A 20883-nucleotide genomic window follows, 5' to 3' on the forward strand; every position below is an offset into this window, starting at 1 on the left:
GACAATGGTGGTAAGCCAACTCTACAAACGTAGCTTGCAGCCCTAATTGTACTATAAATGTAACAGAATAAAAACTAAACAGAGCATTAGAGCTTTGATTAGCCATTTTAACAAGAGAGGAAAGGAATTGCAATCCAAATGTAAAATATATGTGTTGCCAAGATGAGCTCCTCACAAGGATCAGATCTTGGCAAACAGGACATAATAACATTCCCCATCAGGCTGCACCAACAAGAACCCAAAGCTGAGCCTTTTCCTAGTATTATTAGTGAGGCCTTGTGAAACTCTGCACAATTAAGTGAACGTCATGCACAACTGCCACTTAATTCGAATTGCTGCTGCGCCTTTAATCAACCAATAGTTAGAGCGCTTGAAAGGGGCGCCTGCTCTGAGCATGGTCAGTGTCAATGGTGTCACTTTTAAAGATGAAAGCCACTGAAATCATGTTAACACACTGGATGTGGCACAGCAGCACAGTCAGCTGCCTGCATGCAACTGATATTCTTGATGGCTTTAGCAGTGAACTCGTTCTTTGGCTCAGCATTGAAGTCGGCGTCATGAGTTGGCGGGATCACAGATGGACCCTGTGCAGTCCATTAAAGACACCGGTAATGAGTCCAGAAGGACCTTCAATAATCACTACCATGTCCCAGATGAGGGGCACACTTAAACCACAACAAGTGGTCCAGAACTTCAAACAACTGCATTCGATTTTTCCTCTCATTTGTTCAATTTCTATGGAGAACGCGCAAGGAAGAAATAAAGTTTTACATTCAGCCTAGTGAGAAGATACCCAGTTATGGCAAGTCATAATCATAACGACATAAAACTGTGCAACCATTATTGACTGAAAGGCTGTGTTGCCTTTTTGCAACCTTCAAAGCCTTTCACGTGAGGTGAGTGAGTGAGGCGAACTTTTTTTTTTTTTTTATTGGACACGGGAAATGGGAGCAGGTAGTTCGTCTCTAATTATATGGTGATTAACTAAGTATGACAATAGATGGAATAGTTTTCAATTAAAATGTGTAAAAAAAATATCCTGCCAAATGGAACCTCGAAGCTTCAGCTCCTTCTGCAGGTTTCATATTGTTTTGATGTCAACCATATTTATGATTATATTATTTTAGCCACTTTAATTTGTCAGATAATTGTGGTTTCTATAGTTCGACTGCACTGGCGGCTATTTTTATCCTCGTCTCGGGTTTCCCCACATCACGCTTCAAAGGGACGCGTAAATTAGAGTTAGTGCAGATCGAAAACAAGAGAAGCAGATGCAGCTGAGCTCGTTACTTTGGAAAATAACTGGCAGGTAGGAGTAATGCAGAGCAGAATAACACGTCGATATCCCCCCCCCCCCCCCCCTTCCCACGGTGCGCGCATGTGTGGGGAGACTTTCTTGTGGGTGGTTTGCGTGGATAAATAGAGCGCACGCTGCACTCTAGAGCAGCTTTGAATCTGACTGGAGGAAATAACCAATGTTGGCCACTCAACTGCGACATATGTATTTTGTTTGGTTTCCTCCCGTGGAAGGATTCATGACTTCATCCGGACAAAATGGAATTAATTTAATGCTCATTCGGGCAGGATTATAATTGCAATGGCTATTTTTAAATTGGTGTTTGAGGATTTTACCCGTCCAAGATCAGATTAGAAACAGACGTTGTAGCTGCTACGTCCAGTTTAAGATGCTATTGTGCGTTCATAGTCATATTGGTGCCGTATCCTCCAGAAGGTTTTTGGCATGTAGGTTGTAAATAAGTGAAGACAGAACGTTTAGAATGTTTGGGAAAGGTGAACATCGGCTGCTGTTGCTCATTTGGATGTTTGCGGGTTTGGCGCAAAGTGGAGCAGGTGAGCTCTTCGTTTTATTTACGGGTGGCGCATTTTGTAAAGTGTATATAAAAAAAGTGAGTCATCAGGCATAACATCTTAACTATCAGAAACACTAACTACAACCTACATTCTTATTTTTCCCAATGTTAGAAGGCTTTTTCTTCTTTGAATGGAAAGGTTCTTCAGTTACAGGTGACATTTGGATGTTATGAAAGGTAACCCGAGTGTGTATTTGGAGAAAGCCAACTAAGAGAGAATCTAATGAATTGTTAAACAATTAAATCTAGCTTTTGTATCTTTGGTGTGCCTTGGTTAATCATAAAGCATCGCAAAACCGCACCGATTTGTGTTTCAGTTTCCAGATGTGCACAGCACGCCTGCGGTCCACCCGTCAGGAACCTGGCCACAGGCAGAGCTCTCATCACCCTCTCAGGGAGCTGCGGGAACACCTCCCGTGACCAAAGCCCGTGTCCCCACCCAGCGAGTCATATGACAGATGATCCTTTCTTGCATCCAAATACCTTTTGGGAATCAAGCGCGGAAGCCACCACGCAGGGGATGCCGGAGGAAATCCGTCTGGACCTGGAAACACGCTTCTGCCTGTCCCACGTGGTTTTGTCGTTCCGGTCGCCGCGGCCCGCTGCCATGATGGTCGAGCGATCGACCGACTTTGGAAAATCCTGGGATGTTCTGAAGGTCTTTGCAGACAATTGTAGCGTGGAGTTTGGTTTGCCCGATGATTTTAATTGGCCCGGCTCTTTGTGTACATCCCGCTACAGCAGCGCAGCACCCTGCAGTGGTGGGGAGGTAAGAGGTGTCATGATCATCTTTTTCCACACACCGGCAGTCACATTTGAAATCATGAACTGTCTCTTCCGAGGTGATACTACGGATACTCGACCCAAACAACGCAAAACTACTTGACCCCTACAGTCCGGAAGCGCTTACACGCATGACCCTCACCAATCTGCGTATCAGACTGCTGAGAGCTCAGATTTGTCCTCTTCAGTGGAGCTCAAAGCAACAAACACTGCCAACGCCCGCTCCTTATGCTGTTTATAATTTGCTGGCCCAAGGGACGTGCCTGTGCCACGGACATGCTGAGCATTGTGAGGCACGACGTAAACGTCAAAACACAAAACTGCATAGTACCATGGTGAGTGTGTGTTTTTTTTTCTAACTTTTAAACTAGATGGCAGTGTTAAATAAACATTTGGGCTGTCACTAGCAAATCTTTTTAGAATAGATTACTCTATCGATTATTCCACAGATTAATCGACTAACCAGATAAAAAAATATTTTGCACAAAAAATGGATTGTAAAATATTTTTTTCAATATTTTAACCAATTGTTTAGTTGTATTGTTAAGTAATAAAAGATGAACCTTGCAGGTGTCCGGTCGCTGTGTGTGTACTTTTATATATATATAATATTTTGCACAAAAAATGGACTGTAAAATATTTTGTTTTCAATATTTTAACCAATTGTGTAGTTGTATTGTTAAGTAATAAAAGATGAACCTTGCAGGTGTCCGGTCGCTGCGTGTGTACTCACCACACAGTCGGCTTACACTGCGAAAAGTGTGCGCCGCTCTACAACGACCGTCCCTGGAAACCCGCCAACGGGAGCAGCGGCGAGGCAAATCAATGCCAGAGTAAGCGGAAGGTGATACGAAAGTCATCCAACAACTCGTAATCCCCTCACGACAACTCAATGCTCTTTCTCCTCTCCAACTGTCATCAGAATGCGAGTGTCACGACCACGCAGACAGCTGCCACTTCTCCCGGCGAGTGTGGCTCTCCACCGGTGGCCTGAGCGGCGGGGTCTGCCACGGCTGCAGACACAACACATTTGGACGCAGGTGCCAGCGCTGTCGTCATGGCTACCGCCGTCACCCAAACCTGCCTATCAACTCACCACACACTTGTCAACGTGAGTGAGTGTAGCTCAATCATTATTGAGAGAGAGACAGAAAGAGGAAATGTGTTTTGTCTTTCAGGATGCTGGTGTGACCACCAAGGCTCCTTGTCTCCACATTCTGGAGCTGAGGAAACCTGGTGCCACCCTCGCAGCGGGCAGTGCAAATGCAAAACGGGCGTCGGGGGCACAAGCTGTACTCATTGCATGCCTGGCTATTGGGGCTTTGGAAGTGAAGGGTGCAAAGCCTGCTCGTGTCCCAACAGCTGCAATCCCACCAATGGGAAGTGTCTGGACAGGTGAGCGCTCTACACTTTGTTTCTAGTCATTTACAAAATCACCAAGGAGATGACTTTCTAATTCCTGCTTGGCTGTTGCAGCCATTCTAATAATCAGCTGTTCAACATACCCATTGGTGGAAAAATCCCTGCGTTGGATTCTCCTTTGTTTATGGACGAAGAGGCACAGTGGCCAAAAGAGCAGGCAGTCTCTGTGCTGCACTCCTCAGGTGTGTTCAACTGGAAGTTTTTGTGTCATATGCAAAATCCATGCGGTACCTTCATGAGCCTATGCGAATTCTACTTGTCTTAAAAAAATTTTTTAATTAATTCATACAAATTAAAGTTAATGGCGTTTTCAGAAACTAATTTGAATAAATAAATATACATAAATTGATTAATTAAAAAAAATGAAACTGCAGCAGTCAATGTTGCTCTACTAAGTGTTTGTGTGTGTGCACAGGTAAGTGTAGCTGTAAGGAGAAGAAGCTAAAAAGAGTGTCTGACCTCTGCAAAATTAAACATGACTATGGTAAGGAGATTTCACTTCTAAGCCTCTATTGTGACTAATGTAATCCGAGCACATACCGTGGACTGGTGTCAATCCCGACAGCGATGAAAGCGATTGTGGTGTCAGCTCATGACAAAGGCAGCCATGCAGAAGTGCGGGTCAAAGTGCGCAAGGTCCTACGATCAGGTCTGACGGCTCTGAGCTCGGGAACAGCCAGCATCTTTCCTGTGTCCTGGACCAGCCGTGGATGCACCTGCCCTATCCTAAACCCAGGCAAGTACATGTGCACTTCTAGCACATCACAGAAAAGTTAGAAGAAAATGTTTTGTCCGCAGGTATGGAGTACCTGTTGGCAGGCCCGGAGGAATCTGTCACAGGCCGTTTGCTGGTCACGATGCAGAGTGCGGTGGTCCCCTGGACCCCCAGATTGGGTCTCCTCGTTACCGAGGGCCTACGACGTGGATGCCCATGATGGCTCCGTTCAGAAAGTCAGTTAAAAAGAATGGAAATGAATAGAGACAAGTGCACCAATACAGAAGCAGTAAAAAAAAACTGCAAGGCTGAGCAAGCAAGGAAGAAGACAACATTGAAAGACAGAAAACAAGTCACAATTCTTCCATTACCACAATTTTATTCAGAACAATGGATGTAAATTTGAGTCACGGTTGTTCAACGCACAGCAGTTACAGAAGGCGACCTTGAATGTATAAATGTCTGGATTTTAATAAAGTCTCCTTTTGTTTTGACAAAACCTCAAAGGAGAAAAAATCCATTGGCATGATGTAATATCCCGTCACACAAATCACGGTGCATCGGATGTTTGTGTTCTGCCCAACATTATTGGCATCCATTATCCTCAGCCATTTCTCAATTGACATTTTTGTCTGTTCTTACATCCTTGCCAAAAGGATCCTGGGTCAGTCTCGGAGCGTGGTCCGTGGACGGACAAAAACTAAAATGTAGTGGTTTTAAAAGTTATTGTATACATTATACACAGACAAAAAAAAAAAATCAAGGATGCCAATAATGTTAACCAGAACTTTTTTGTTGTTGTTGTTGTTTCAGATGAAAAAAACCCGCTCGAAATAATTAATTTAACATTTTCAAGAAACTGGTGACCTGGCAGCGACAAAGCAAGGGAAATAGTTTTAAATTATCCGATCAAACATTATCACACAAATCACAAAGGGGGCTGGAAATATCAATTTAAATCATTTAGATTGTTTACGTTACACAAGAAGAAACAAACTTGTATGTTTGACAAATACAGAATTTGTATTTGCCTATGAATGGCATGTAAGGCAGTATAGAAGTGGTTCTGAGAGCTGTGGTGTTAGAATTCTTTGTGTTGTAATGCACAGAATGGTAGTCCAACTTACAAGAAAGCTCATTTGGAAAGTTTGGAAATGGAAATGCGCTTTGTTTTTTTTTCTTCTTTTTTCCACAGGACCTTCCAGGAATGGTTATGCATATTCACCACCACAATACCATATATATATACTTATATTTCCACTTCAAGTCATTTTCTGGTGCTGCCCATGAAAGCCTCCACAGTACTGGCAGGCCTTCTTCAGTGGTTCTAATGACTAGAGGGCATCAAGTGCCACACAGTGTTTTGCACACTGAGATTTAAGAGCCTGTGGATTGACGGATGATTTTAGCTGGTAGTCTGGCTGTCTGTTGGTGAGCTTAATGGAACAGAGTCAGTTTGCGACGATAAGGCGGTGCCCTCAGTGGAGTCGGAAGCAGAGTTTGCCTCCGGCTGGTTGGAACTTTCTTTGTCTTCCTCCTGAGGATAGAGCTCAGGGTACCTCTGCATGCACTCTTGCATGTTACGGAAATGGTCGATGCACTCGGAGCCCTTCACCTCCTCCTTACTGTAGTGGAAGCAAGAGAAGGCCTCCTTGAACTGAGCGCCGCAAGGTCCGCTGGCCATGCCGCCCAAGCACGGGCAGTTCCAATTGATGGCGCCATCGGGTAGGATGAGACCTACAGACACACAAAACCACAGGAACATCTTAGATGTGAAGCTCATTTAAAATCAATGGAGGAGAAGTCACGGTGGGTTGTTTCATGTGTTTCATAAATGTAGGCACATTCAGGATTCCATGAAACTACCAATAAGTGACTGGATTGTTTATGCAAATAAAGATATGTTTACACAGACAGGAAGTGACCCTGTGGTGTAACAGAAAAACTATAGAGTTTCTTAAATATAAAATGACGAACCTTGTTCCTCATAAGGATCATGTGGATCTTCTGCAATCAGCTCGGCATTGCTGGGGGCCTCATGGTCCTCCTTGGTCACAAAGATAATGCGATCTTTACCTGAAAACAAACAATGAAGTTAATGCTACGACTACTTGTGTCACGACTAAGGATGCAGATAATTGATTTAACAACTGAACATAACACAGTAGCAATTTTGTCAAATGAAAGCAGGCGTGTACTGTGAACAACAAAACGATAAATCCACTATAAATCCACGAGACGCTTAAGCGAATCAGTAAGACATGTCAGGGGGCAGTAGAAAGTTAGCTTAGCATGATAGCACCACGGTGACATTGCACAGACACGCGCTCAAATGAATGAACGCTCAACATCTTTACCTTCTTGCCTGCAGTACGACATGTCGGCCACTCTTTGCGTCCGTCCAACCTCGACCGCCGAGGTGAAAGATAGCCAGCCCGAGACAAAAGACTCCACAAAGGAGAGGATTTCATCTGACAATCGGGTCTGACTGATAGCCTGCGCCGCTGCCAGAGCTCTCAACTTCTTGACCTAAACTGCTTGGACGGCGGCGCAGTGTGATGACGTCACGTAGGTTGACCGGGTTGACTTATTGTAATAGGGCTGTTGTTAGAAATAGTACTCCCTGTAACCTTGCTTGGGGAGGGTTAACCTGTTCAAATTTGCTACACTTGGTGTGCTGCCAGGCCCTGCCGGAGAAAAAAATAAACTTCAGTGTATTTCTCAAGGACTCTTGGACGTGATCACCATTTATTTTTAGAAAATGCCAAACCGGCAGCCGCCTGTGCCAAAAACCGCTACTGATTTGCCTAATTAATGATTCATGCTATTACAAATTAATTTATTTGTTGATTACTAGTCGATTTCTTTGTCCTTTAAAACAAGACGATTGTAAAAAACTGACATGAAACAAAAACTTTCAATGAAAGCAAAGAATTTCCAATTGTTGGAAAAAAATATTTTTTAATAACACAATTATGTCCGGTACGTAAGAGTAAAAACCAAAATGAACCCCCCTTTGCATCCATATCAAACCCACCCTCTTACTGACCATTCGGGCAGTTTTGTGCAGTGATTCAGTCTGGGAATTACAGAGCAAGACAGTGCAGACTATCACTTAACTGTACCAGCCAGTGATATAGGACAAACATACCGTGTCCTACATATGACCAGAGTGAATATGAACAGTCCACCATAGAGAATATAAACATAAAAGTAAATGTTGGCAACTTGCCTAGATAACAAAAAATACATTTTGTTCATACTCTTCACATCCCGCTAACAGATCCCCATGAACACTTAGCATGATTGCTAACATGGCTTTCCTTAACACATACAAATGCTTGAAATTTATGTCGTCGTAGTGTTCTTAGTGGAAAAACGACCGAGGTGAGTCTAAGACAGCACCACACACTCGTGTGTGTTTCGGGATTCTTCACCTGACAAAGCAGTTGGTGGGCAGGTGAACCCACCGTGGATGGTTGCGGGTGGAAGAAATGGCTAAAGACACTAAAAAGCTCAAAGCAGAGGGAAAACAAAATGATAGCTCTCTTGGCAATGCCAGAGAGACAAAAGGTGTAAAACCATCCCAGATGCAAAATGAACTGATTCTGCAAATTAACCCCCCCCAAACAAAAAAAATAGGTCAGAACGTAAAATTGTGACACGGTATGGAGGTGCTGTATATCGTCGACTTGGCATTTTCTAAAAGAGCAGTGCTCCCATGCTTCCCACTTCGCTTTGCTCTTTCACAAAGATCTCAAAGTACTGGTAGATGATGGTCACAGCCAAGAGGATTCCTGTGCCGGAACCGATGGCTCCCAGGAAATCAGCCATGACTGACAAGCCTCCTATACAAAGGCCACCAAAGGCAGCAGCGGTGGGAATGTACCTGCAAACGGGAGAAAAAAACAAAACAAATGTAATTGTGGCTCAATTTGCTCACGACAGAGTTAACCCAGGTTTATCGTGAGTGACCATCTGCAAACAACCAAATCAAAACTTATAAGGATAAAAAATGGTGCACTTTGCAACTTCAAAAATCACTGGGAGCACATGGGTGTGAATGATGAATCGCAAAAAGAGAAAAAACATTTTGCACGATTCTCAGGCTGATCTTTACCTGTTCAGCTCATGCACCATGGAAGTCTCTCTGTGTCCCCTCATCACCATCTGCTGCTCTTTCAGCTGCTTAGCCACCTGAAGTAAAAGAAGAACATGAAAACAAGTCCTCCATAAAATGTACAGTGGCACATAGGCCCACAAAACATACATCTTTGGCAGAGGATCCCGAAACTTCGATCCAGGTCTTGGAGAAGAAGGCACAAGAGCCGAGCATGAAGACAATGTAGATGACGGCGTGGACCGGGTCATCCAGAACAGAACCGAAGGACTCCGGAGGAGACAGGTAGTAGCACAAGCCACCTACTGGGTAGGCTCGAGCTGGTCCACCAGTTGATGTGTCCTAAGAAATCAAATTTGAGATGGGCCTGTCCCGTCTTGCTGCATACCTTCACGGACGTTCAAAGACATTTTTCCCCACTTACAGACCACGTTCCCAGGAGGTTAACCAAGAAGTTCCCACTGAAGCGCGTGGACAACATTTGGGAGATGACGTAGAGATTGGAGACCAAAGCCGACTGCAGGATGATGGGGATGTTTGAGGTGTAGAACAGTTTGATGGGGTAGGTGTTGTATTGGCCGCGATAGCGTGCTGACTTGATCGGGAGGTCCACCCTGAAGCCCTGATGAGGCCAATGACATACATTCAAAGATAATTATTACTATATACATGAACTTTCTTTCTGATCTTATCAACTATCTGGGTTTTCTAATCTGACAAGAAGATTAATTTCATTCTTTGTGCCTACCTGGAAGTATATGACCACTGCGAACACGAAGACCGTGGCAATGAGGTTCATGAGGTTGGGCAGGTTTTGTCTGTAGAAGGCTTCTCGCAGGGCGCGGACCTTGTCCGTGCGAGTGGCCAACAGATGAAAGAGGGCGATAATGGCGCCCTCAAATTCGGTGCCTGTCCAAATGAGATGATGACATACATCACCATCCCGTTTGACATCCGGTCAATGCGTGCGGAGAAAAGCGGCCAAACCTCGTCCAGTGTTGACAGTGGTGGGGCTGAAGGCCTTCCAGACAATGGTCTCACAAATGTTAGTGGCGATGAAAAGAGAGATACCAGAGCCCAGACCGTAGCCTTTCTGGAGCAGCTCATCAAGCAAGAGAACTATCAGACCTGCAACAAAGAGCTAAACAAACACAGATGGTCTCAGCAAATGCATACTGCATGTCAAGCCACAAATTCTTAAAATCTTTCTGTTGTAAGCAGAGTTCAAACAAGAGTATGATTCTTTGTTTTTACCTGGATGATGATGAGTAAGCATATTCCAGCACCCATCTCTGAAGGGTCACCATACATGCCAGTCATGACATATACGATGGCCTGTCCGATGGTGATGATCATTCCAAACACTGCAATGACGTATTGGATTATTTATGACTGCAAATGCATGAAAAAGTTAGTTCGAAAAATAGCTTGTGAAAAACACATACATTTCTGGGCGCCATTGAAGAGAGCACGGTCCTTGGGGGTGTCTCCCACCTCAATGATCTTGGCGCCGGCAAGCAGCTGCATAATGAGGCCTGATGTGACGATGGGCGAGATGCCCAACTCCATCAGAGTACCTGAACATACAAGTATAATCAGCACAAGTCGACCCTAACACTGACAACCTTTGACCCACTGCGTGATAATGAAAACGCGTCACGACTGATAACGAGTAAAGAAGTTGCTGGTCTTGAATAGATGACAAAGTTTAACAATTTCTATAATGATTGTTCTCATTAGTGCCGTGGTGAAACCATGCTAGCTGACTTTGACGTGAGAGATGGTGTATAATATGGACTGGTTGCAGAACTATAAGGTAGATGTTTTTACCACGAGTTGACAATGCTTTGACAAGTCAAACCACACATTTAGTTCAAGCACCTCGGTTGGAAGCCAGAATGACTCTCATCCAGTAGAAGGGATCGGCCGAATCCGATGACATGATGCCAAAAAGAGGGATCTATTTTATAGGGGGGAAACATTGTCACAAACAACATAAGAAAAAAAAAAAACGATTTAGAGGCTATGGAAAGCTATAATATGAATAAACTCACCTGGCAGCACACCAGGAAAATGAACAGTGTGATGGCTGTCCATAGTACTTTTTCCCTAAACTGAATCTGTAAATTTTACAACAATTGCAATAATTAATAAAAAATTAAAAAATTAGATCATACATGCAACATAGGTAAGACAAGCTTACCTTTCTTTCTGGTTTCTGAATTTCCGGTAAGACCGCACAGAACGGCTTAATGACCTCCAAAAATTTAACTGCAAAAAGAATCGCAATAAAGTTTGTTTAGAACAACCACGGGGAAGTCTGTGTTCAATATGTTTCGATACTACGTGACCTTCTTGTGCATGCTACGTCATCACTAAGCCAGCGGTTGCCACACAAACCAAATGTGAATTGTCTGTTCAGTCATAGATGCGATCGGAATTGCATTTTATTTTAAATTGGTGCTGAAGTAATAAACGATGATTTTGAAACAACAACAAACAAACACCTTGTTTGCTGGTCCTGAACATTTTACGTGGTAATGTCCAGGCAACACACAACGGTAGTTTGACAGTCGTTGAATTTTCTCATTAAATCCCTTTTAGGCTGCCGGTAAAAAAATAAAAAATAAGTTTCGAAGAAATAAGCAAGAAAAACAATCTCAAATTAAATACAATTTTAACGTTGCAAGACTTTAGCGTGTGGCTAACTAGCATTCAATAACAAGCATGCTGTAAAATGACTTAAAAACTCTAACGTCAGATAAAACCGACGATGTTATCACGCAGTGTTTTACTTATTAAACATTATAGTGTAGACGCAAGTTAAAAACTTCCCAATTAGCTCTGGCGTAAGCTAGCTCAACTTGCCACCTACTGAGCCAAGGTTAGCCAATTAGCATGCCGACCATCCTCTTTACATTTGGCACCGCTCACTAGAATAACCGCAGCTAATCGTACACTACGAACGACAACCGACTTTTTGAGGATATTGCAAGAATCCATACTTACTTCCCATGGTATCCTCGGGTCGACTCCAGCTAAGTTAGTGCTACCAGTTGTCGTGTTGCCTTGAGTCAGTGTGGCTCCATCCAGCAGCTCGTTGAGAAAAGAGCGAGCAGTAGAGACACGTCACCACACCAGCCGCTAAACACACGTCACTTCTCCAGCGGCACACACTACTCCGTGGATTAAAAATCGATAGAACAAAACAAAACAAATTGACAAAAAACACTTAAGGCAAGAGATATAATTGATGTATACAGGCGAGCGATTTGTTTTATTTTGCATATTTGAAATTGGGTTTGTGACGTGGATGTCGCCACATCTCTAGAGGGCGCACTAGTCTAGCATGGGCTGTAAACCCTTCCGCAGTCATGAACACGAGAAGAAGACTTCTGTCGGCTTGCTGTTTTTACATATATTTTTATTTTCGTGTTTGAGTTCAACATTATTATTGATTTATTTTTTATGGTGACATTTTTGGCCGTCAATACAATTTGGCGCTAAAATTAATTTAACCGAGTCCACAACAGACGAGGGTCAATTACGTCATTAAACCACTAGATAGAGCCATTTCCCTGGTCTTAAAAAAAAAAAAAAACTGTGACGTTTGTTTCGTTTGAACCAACAATAAAATGTCATAGGTCATTGTGACCCACTGCACTTTTAACCATAAAAAGTTACATTCCGACTATGTTCAATTTATATTGAAACATCATACAAGGAGAATATATGCATTGGATTGAAAAATGAATAAAATATGCCCCAGGCCCAGAGTCCAGAAATGGAGCGGTGTAGAAAATGCATCGCGGTTGCATGCAGTTAAGAGATGTTTGCAGTTGTAGGCTACTCAGGCAATGTATTGTACTTGTATTTTGCTGCCACTCTACGTCTGTCATCAAAAAGTCTTTTCAACCAAAACAAAACAACGTCCACAGAGCCAGAGGAGGGATGTCCCAGAGCGTGCTCGTGTGCTCCCAAATAAAGAGACATTTGTTCATACCGTTGCGTAATAACCACAGGCCAGGGTTGTTCGCTGACATGAAGGTGAGGACAAGCACTTTATCACTTGTTCAATACTTGTGCTATTCCCACAACATAGAGCCTCTGTTATTGTGATGGAGTACTTGCTTTAAAACATTTGAATTTTTAGACTTTTTAGGATCTTTTTCAAAATGTTTTTTTATACAAACTTTATTTCAGATTAAATAACATACATTTGATCAGCCCTATTAAATAAAATGAACACTAAATATTGTTGGACTATTTGTCTCTGTCCTTTCACTGATGCCAATGTTAAGTTTTGTTCTAAATTTAGTTTTTTTTTGTATGTTAAAATGACTTGAGCAATAGCATTCCCTTTATTTATATACTGTACATACATTACATAATGCATCATAACTCACTGTATGAAATCTCTGACCAGACTTTGGAATGCGCACACCCTGACTGCTGATCTTCACAAACATATGTGTAACTCAACACATGTGCAGCCTGCGGAGTGACGCAAATTTGACCAAGGCTGCGATCTTAATATGCAGCGACTCGGCTAATTGGTGCTCTCTCTTTTTATTTTTAGAGGTGACTCAATGCAAAAAGTGCATGTAGTGATGTGGAGACCATATGTGTTCAAAAGTCATCAGACGACAAGTCTGGCAGTGAAGCTAAACTAAACTATTTGGTCAGTTTACTTAAACCAACGACATGCTAAAAGCATGTACGAACACACAAAAGGATACCAATTGGTTCATTCATGCAAACATGCACTACATGACAACACGTCAAAAGCAAAGAAAATGTCATTTAATTGTCCTGAAATCATATCAGACCAGACTAGAGTCTATTTTCCAGCCAGACCACCATATTAATCCCCAACTAATCCAATTGAAGTCCGGCCGCGGAACAAGAGGAAGAGTACAGCACCCAGCGACCGATTTTACATGCCAGAGTCTTTCGTCATTTGACCTTCAGGCTAAAATGGAGCAGAAGGGGCAATCGAGAGCTAATCTGTGCCTCAGATAATTCATTAGAGGAATTAGGAGGTCAGTGTAAATGAGCCGGGAGGGAGCAAGCGCGTTAGCGTGCGTGCGGGTACGACGGGAGCCCGAGGCCGTGCACGCAGACGCCTGGCCTAACGTCACTGACTGTCTTATATAACGCTCTAATTATGACACTACTCTCGATCTGGCAGGGCAAGGTGTGAGCTTTCGCGAAAAGCAGAGCACACACGGCTATCCGGGATGAATTTTAGCATTTCCCCCCGCCTTCCAATTGAAATCCAAAAGGGACGTTTCTCAGCATACAGCGCATGCTTGCACACTAAGTAGTGTGCCAAACAATGGAACAATTCTCTGATGGCCATGAAGGGACGATCACATGTCGGACCAAGCTGGCCAAGGCAGGATGCTCGTGACCTTCTTGCATGAATGTCCTGGCCTATCTGTTTAATAAAGCATTCCTCGTTTTACTAGTGCGATGTAGTTTCTTGCTAGTGAATGATGATGATGAATATTAAGCGCACATGTTGGGGTGAAAGGAGAATATGTTGTCCCAAAAATCTTTTACACTATTGCCTTCCCTATTGTCGCCATGGTGATAAAAATAAATGGGCCAAGGGAAGGTACACACATTTATTTACGCACTGTAGATGTGTGATGGCACGACTATTGAGGTTTTGTGTAACATACATTTGCATGGCTACTGACTCTGTCACACGGAGCACATGATGACAGAATGGGATCATTTTGATGGGTGAAAACAGCCCATGAGTGACCCTGCCCAAGCTGTTACATAAGGCACCACCACCCCCATCCCAGCTTCCCAGTTTTTCAGTGGAGAGTCGAATGGAGCTAATCTTCTGCATCTCCCTTCCTCTCGTCTGTCATTCTCACTCCCCCAAAAAATATCCTATGCTTGCCCTGCTATTGGGACTTGCAGCTCTCAATGTCATGGTGACATTCTGAAAGTGGGTCTTGAAAGTAGCAGTAAAATCACTCTGGAGATTAAAGAGTCTCTCGGCTCGGTTCAAGTCTTCTGCTGGGGTACCGAGATAGCTTTTGCCCTTTATTGTCAGGTTCCATAAGAAAATAAAGCCACCAACACACAAAAGTACAAAAGTGTGTGTCTCATACTGGTCGAGGCGATCTGGACTGGCTGGAAGATGCTCACTGGTGTCGTCATCCTCGGTTCGGCAGAACCTCGTGTGATGGATATGACATCACCAGACACGCTTTTCTAGAGGGAAAAGGAGGAAAGCACAGTTATAGTATGTTGGAACATACAGTAATTATGAAATACTTCCTAGGCCCAATTTTTTTTCACAAGATCACAAAGAAAAACAAAACAAATAACAAAAAAAGCCCCAAAAAAAAACAAGATCACAAAGATCTTAAATTTAAGAATTACGCAGTAATGAAAAAAAAAAAGAATTTTTGACACGCATTCTTTTCCAAAACTGCAGCGTACAACATGTCCCTATAGAGCCGCAGGTTGCAGAGCACTGAGTTAGGAAAGGCTTAGCGAGCTCAAATGCTTTGTATGGGATCGAATGGAGGAGACCTCCATGCCTTCTTGTATTATGTTGCAGTCTTGTCATATTTTCCATTTGTGGTGATATGAATGACTCTAAGCTCATGCGCTCTCGCTCTCTTACCTCATACATACGCGCAGCTATCAACGCTGCATTCTCGACCCTGACTCATATGAAATGCGATAGCAGCACATTGAGATTTGAATATCTTCTGACCGAAAAAGAAAGAACTCACAGGCGTTAGCACAAACGAAAGACTTTAATTCTTACCCAATAGACAAAAAAGAAAGAAAAACCAACATTGAAGTATCCAATTATGCAACATTTAAGGATGCAAACATGTCATGTAATAATATTAATGAATATCATTATTGTAATTACATGGAATGTAGTTCTCTCCCTTTTTACACCTGGAGAGTTTGCTTTACTCAATGGGACTGGTCCAATAAATAAGTCTCTCGCTTCTGTCTCTGACAATTTATGTCCCCCCCCCCCGGAGACTTCTATTCACATACAAATACAGTAGAACGCGCGGTGTTTTAAGTGCATGTACTGTTTGGGTGTGCAAAGTCTTTATATGCTCTTTGGAACAACGAAACAATACAAAATACCAATATGTTTTCTAAAACAGCCTTTTTCCTTAGGTCTGTGTAAATTTTCGGTTAATCTGCTAACATTGAACCGAGGCAACCGGATTTTTCTTGGTTGATGAATTTGCTGTGTATTTTTCCCCCCCTTGTTTTCCCAAAACACCCAAACATGACTTGGGCAACTTTGCTTTTAGCAGATCTGATCCAGAAGATATTTTATAGTCAGCACCGATTCAAACAGCACAACAAAATGGCAGGGAGTGATTCTGAACACAGCCTTAGTGTCTGACGATTCTCCCAAAAAGCGTGGATGGACTAGCTGTGGTTTTCCAGCTCGGAGATGATGGTGATCAGATTCTGAAGGCCAAAGATGTATCCTGTGTCCTGGCCCTCATGGACAACGCTGTCCTCACAGTAATGTCTGCAGGTGGTGTGGGCAAAGTCTATCATCCGCACGTCCACCGCTGGGTTGTGTGGGCCCGAGGGGGACAGACAGCCGCTGCTGCTGCTACTGCTGCTGCTGCTGCTGCTGGAACAACTGCTGCTGTCATCACCACAAGCACGGGGGAAATCAAGTGCAGCAGCTATCCCCGCGTCTCCCCCGAGCTCCGTTTCTGCTTCGGCTTCCACCTCCTCATCCTCCTCGTCCTCTTCGCTCTCGTCATCTTCATCGGAAAGGCCACTCCTGGTGCGTCGGCGTGTGTGCTTGCGGTACGGCGAGCCGTCGTAAATGATGAGCAGGGAGCTGGAGTAGAAACGGTAAGACTCGCAGGCCTCCAGAGCGGCCTGCATGTCCCGAAGCCTGCGCAGCACCGGCGACAGGAGTTCGTGACGTAGGCGGCGGCCGCTGTGAAAGAACTGGACCAGAGCCTCCTTGAAGTCGGACAGGGTGAGCTTACGGCCGTGGTACTTGTTCATGAACATCAGCTGGCCTGTGTCGGACTGATACACCTTGTGGGGATGGAAAAAAAACATGGCCATGTTACAAATCAACATCTACTCGTTAATTAATCATCTCATACAGTCAACATTGTCCAAAAGTCAAACAGGATTGTAGTCCAAGGGCGTGGGAACTTTTACGCTCAAGGGCCACATTTACTTTTTTCAAACAGACAGATGGTCTGAGCCATTTGCAAATAAGGATGTTTATTTCTTTGGTGCGGCAAGAATGTTCATGGGTCAACATGGCCTAGTTTTTTAAAAATAATTATTCCCATCACTATTGGAAAATGCCCTACATGAAATCATGGCTGGCCACTGGTGAGTATATTGTGTGTGCATGTGAAGGTACGTACCTGCATGCCACAGAGTCGAACACCTATGGAGGCCGACGTGCTCTGCTGGCACTTGCGGATCTGCATGGCCTTCTTCTCCTCGGAGGCGTCATCTCCGTGCTGCCGCGTGCCCATCTTCAGGTCCAACACGCATGGCACCGTGTGCTGCCACGTAAGGTTCTCCAACAGGATGAATTCTGGTGTAATGAGTCAAGGGAGTATCTGGAGGGACTGTGATGTGGATGTCACGCAGACACAAGCTTTGGTGGATATTCAAAGGATTAAAAGATGAGGGACTTGTTTTTGTATCTTTTCAGCCAATTAAAAAAATAAAAATAAATCACACACACACACACAACCTAGAATCTAGACCCTCAAGTGGTCCGTGACGGTATTGCAGGTGGTCCACGAAATTGGAATTAGAAAATAACATAAATAATAACATTTTTAAAAATAAAATGGATTCATTATTTAGACTTGATTTATTTTCCAGCTAATTTTGTGAATCATTTACCCCTCCAAATTATGTCAAATGTAGCTTTCCTGAAATAGACGTCTACACAGATGCCAATAAAGAGCCTGTATAGATCTATCCTCCTTTGGTGCAAAATAAAATAATATTCCACCAAAGCAGTGGTTCCCGAGTTGCATGTTGGTCATAATGGTGGTCCCATGGACTAAACCAGCTGAAAACCCCTGATCTAGATAAAAGCTTCTCGTGGCACCTGTGACTTTCCGTTGTATCTTGTGTCAGTGACAAGGTCAGATGAAGTCACTAACGGGAGCGCTTCGGTAAGGGGACACCGAGTGACAATGACATTGATAGTTGGATATTGTGCTAGACAGTCCGCCCGCCCTATAAACCTTCGCCAGGCTATTGTGTGTATGTGTGCTGTAAAAGGCAGGCCGTCACGTGTGAACACGTTTGTGACATTGGATTGTGGCAGCAAAAGGATACTGTATTGATTGCGGTTCTTGGCATTGTCCTTCATCCTCTGTAGGTGCTGTTGGTGACACTTGAGGCTCCAAGGGTTGTGTTTGAGCTGCGGGACAGCGTTAGTGTGGTTACGCTCCAGGCGGTAGTACAGCACCTCGGCCTGCTGCAGCCACTCCAGCTCTACGTCTTCCTGCAGCTTGAGAACACTGGATGGTGGAGAAAAATAAAAGTCTTCTCAGTGTCATGTTTGATCCAACCCAAAAGGTGACATTTTGATTCATACAGACAACCAAAATGTTTTAAGTGAGCTTATTCACATGAAATCATTGCATCAGCACCGTAACAGGACACCTTTGCCTTTTCAGCATACATAACAGCAGGCAGCTGGCACAACCAGATGAGCCGATAAGTGACAGCAACATCGGGTGTGACAGACTAGTCAGCAGGTGTTAATTGCTTTCAACACAACAAACCAGGAGAAGTGACTCACGAGTGTCACAATACACAGAATTCCCCGCATGGCACACTTTTGAAATTGGTTAGTTGCATTTGCAGTATCAAATTGAAAAAAGCAGCTCTGGAGATTTTCACCTCTTCTCTTTACGCAAATGGCGGCCTCGTCCCTCTTTGCTCAGGTTTTCGCTCTCGGCGAGCGGAGAGGATGTCGTCACGTTGCCCCATTTGAGCATCTTGCTCTTGGGCTCGCTGTCGGCCGAGGGGTCCTTGTTTTCCAGGTCGGCCGCCGGGTCGCTGTGGAGGGGGTAGGCGATGAGGCAGAGGTTCCCTTCTTCATCCTCCTCGAAACTCACCGACACCACACCTGGTACAAGATGGACATGAGTCACTCTGGGCAATGTTACTTGAATACCAATCACTCCAAAGATCCTTCAAAGAAAATGAAGAATAAAGAAGTTCTAAACAATCCCATTCCCTCAATGACACAAAGTAATCGAGTTGAAGGACAGCGGGAGTGGGAAAGGGTGTGAGAATAAAAATAAGATGGAAAAAATGCTGACAAAGAAGCAATCAATGCTGGCAAAACAAATGGGAAAGATAAGCTGGAGTTTTCCCACCCTTTTGAGGTCACGTAATTTCGTTGTTTCTCTGACCACTTTTTTGGAATTGGACGCAAAAAGCAAGTCTGGCTGGTGGAGAAAACAGCGATATGTTTAGGCTTTATATACGATCAGGATTTTGCTAGTGATCAGCAAGTTGAAAAATAAAAAAACAACTGATCACCGATCTGATTAAAAGACGGACCAAACTATTGATTTATTGAAACAACTCTCTGGTATTCTTTCACTTCTATAATGGGGAAAAAAAGGAGGCAGTCATACTGACTCGGAGTCAAGCGAATGCTTATGAGAGCAGCAAGTGATAGACACCTTCTTAGAGCTTCTCAATTAAAAATAAATAAATAAAACATTCTGGCATAGTTTCGTAAGGCAAGGCTAACGTGTTCAACCAGTCTTTCAGCACTTTGCAAATGTCACTCATCAGAAGCCAAATCAGACGTGGTGCGCGTCAGCTAAAATTTTGTTAACATTACAATCTCCAGATGACCTTATGACCCCTCGCCAGCAGTTCGTGGGAAGCATAAAAGCAAGCAGCTTGTATCTGTTTCATGCATAGGCTGCTTGCCAGGAAACAATCAGACACCCCCTAGCCACCTCTGCTCACCTGATTTACCTGTGCAAATACAACTGAACACAAACGGGACACAATATCCTGCTTGCTGTTGCTTGCAGCGCCCCTCTGTGGCAGTATTTATTAAAATCCCATTCGTTTTACAGCATGCCCAACATAACACAAACCAAGAAGTCAAATCGGTTACCTCTATATTGGGGAGTGAACCGTCTCATCTCTGCGGGCAGGCTCTTGTAGAACTGATGCTCGCGGGCGATGAGGGGCTTGCAGATGGTCTGCTCTCCAAAGCGCAGGACGCATGAATGTCCCCCCACCTGGTGTATGAAAGGCTCAAGTATGACCCCTTTGTTCATGTAGCACTGCGGGTGCTGCTGCTGCTGCATCTTCTGCTTCTGGATCTCTGCATCCTTGCCTTCTTGGGCCTGAGCCTCGACAGCCGGACTCATCCTCCACGGGCCCTGGCCACACTTCGACGGGCATTAGCCTCCTCACGCACGCACGCACAATGCGGTGGAGGGCGGCGATGTGCACTGCGGATGTGCACAGAAGAAGCGCAGTCCTTTGATTGATTATTGTGTAAGCTCAGAACTGTTATTGTCTCCTGAGGTCGTCGCCGTGCAGATGACCTGCTTCTCCTGAGCAGCCGAGCACAATGCTCATCCAAATAAAGGAACTGGAGCAGAAAGAGATGAAGCTGCTTAGATTTCATGGACCATAATCCCCCTTCGCCTGCTTTTCTGCCAAAGCATGTAGATTAAAAAAAAAGAGCGATTATTGAGCTGATAAGATCCCGTTGGTGACTCCAAGGAAGACTCTCAGGATCTGTGACAGCAGAGAGGCTGAGCTCACGAAAAGCTCTTACCAGACGGACACAAGTCCCACCCCTTGAGGAGAATCGCACCAATCAGGAGAGTCCAAAGCAAGTGGTTGGGTGGCAACCCCAGGAGGAGAGGGAGCAAGAGGGGGAAGGGAGCGTGAGGGAAAATAACAACAAG

At 44.0% G+C, this 20883-nt stretch overlaps 4 protein-coding genes across 5 annotated transcripts; 1 reads left to right on the forward strand and 3 right to left on the reverse strand.

The window, feature by feature from the left end:
* The first annotated feature begins 1207 nt into the window (after positions 1-1207).
* On the forward strand, positions 1208-5425 carry si:dkey-202e22.2 (netrin-4). 2 transcript variants are annotated; one of them, XM_037252836.1, is made up of 10 exons: positions 1208-1309; positions 2189-2640; positions 2714-2989; positions 3361-3487; positions 3577-3765; positions 3833-4049; positions 4131-4258; positions 4492-4560; positions 4642-4812; positions 4875-5425. In XM_037252836.1, the coding sequence occupies exons 2-10, from the start codon at positions 2323-2325 to the stop codon at positions 5009-5011; spliced, it is 1632 nt and encodes a 543-aa protein (XP_037108731.1). In that variant the 5' UTR covers positions 1208-1309; positions 2189-2322; the 3' UTR covers positions 5012-5425. The 2 variants fall into 2 exon arrangements, with proteins under 2 accessions (XP_037108731.1, XP_037108730.1); XM_037252835.1 differs by lacking the exon at positions 1208-1309 and adding an exon at positions 1346-1851.
* chchd4a (coiled-coil-helix-coiled-coil-helix domain containing 4a) lies at positions 5151-7347 on the reverse strand. Its single transcript, XM_037252910.1, has 3 exons — positions 7149-7347; positions 6769-6867; positions 5151-6528 (listed from the first exon to the last, which is right to left on the reverse strand). The coding sequence occupies exons 1-3, from the start codon at positions 7168-7170 to the stop codon at positions 6197-6199; spliced, it is 453 nt and encodes a 150-aa protein (XP_037108805.1). The 5' UTR covers positions 7171-7347; the 3' UTR covers positions 5151-6196.
* Positions 7348-7725: 378 nt separating this feature from the next.
* Positions 7726-12072, reverse strand: LOC119123618 (protein transport protein Sec61 subunit alpha-like 1). The gene is made up of 12 exons (XM_037252855.1): positions 11921-12072; positions 11115-11182; positions 10966-11031; positions 10793-10871; positions 10357-10488; positions 10166-10275; positions 9899-10052; positions 9660-9820; positions 9336-9533; positions 9062-9253; positions 8912-8988; positions 7726-8680 (listed from the first exon to the last, which is right to left on the reverse strand). The coding sequence occupies exons 1-12, from the start codon at positions 11925-11927 to the stop codon at positions 8494-8496; spliced, it is 1431 nt and encodes a 476-aa protein (XP_037108750.1). The 5' UTR covers positions 11928-12072; the 3' UTR covers positions 7726-8493.
* Positions 12073-15680: 3608 nt separating this feature from the next.
* On the reverse strand, positions 15681-20734 carry LOC119123614 (inositol hexakisphosphate kinase 2-like). The gene is made up of 5 exons (XM_037252847.1): positions 20076-20734; positions 18833-19061; positions 18263-18447; positions 17326-17501; positions 15681-16981 (listed from the first exon to the last, which is right to left on the reverse strand). The coding sequence occupies exons 1-5, from the start codon at positions 20332-20334 to the stop codon at positions 16346-16348; spliced, it is 1485 nt and encodes a 494-aa protein (XP_037108742.1). The 5' UTR covers positions 20335-20734; the 3' UTR covers positions 15681-16345.
* Positions 20735-20883: the final 149 nt, after the last annotated feature.

Source organism: Syngnathus acus, chromosome 5 (assembly GCF_901709675.1).
Source record: "Syngnathus acus chromosome 5, fSynAcu1.2, whole genome shotgun sequence".
Taxonomy (NCBI): Eukaryota; Metazoa; Chordata; class Actinopteri; order Syngnathiformes; family Syngnathidae; genus Syngnathus; species Syngnathus acus.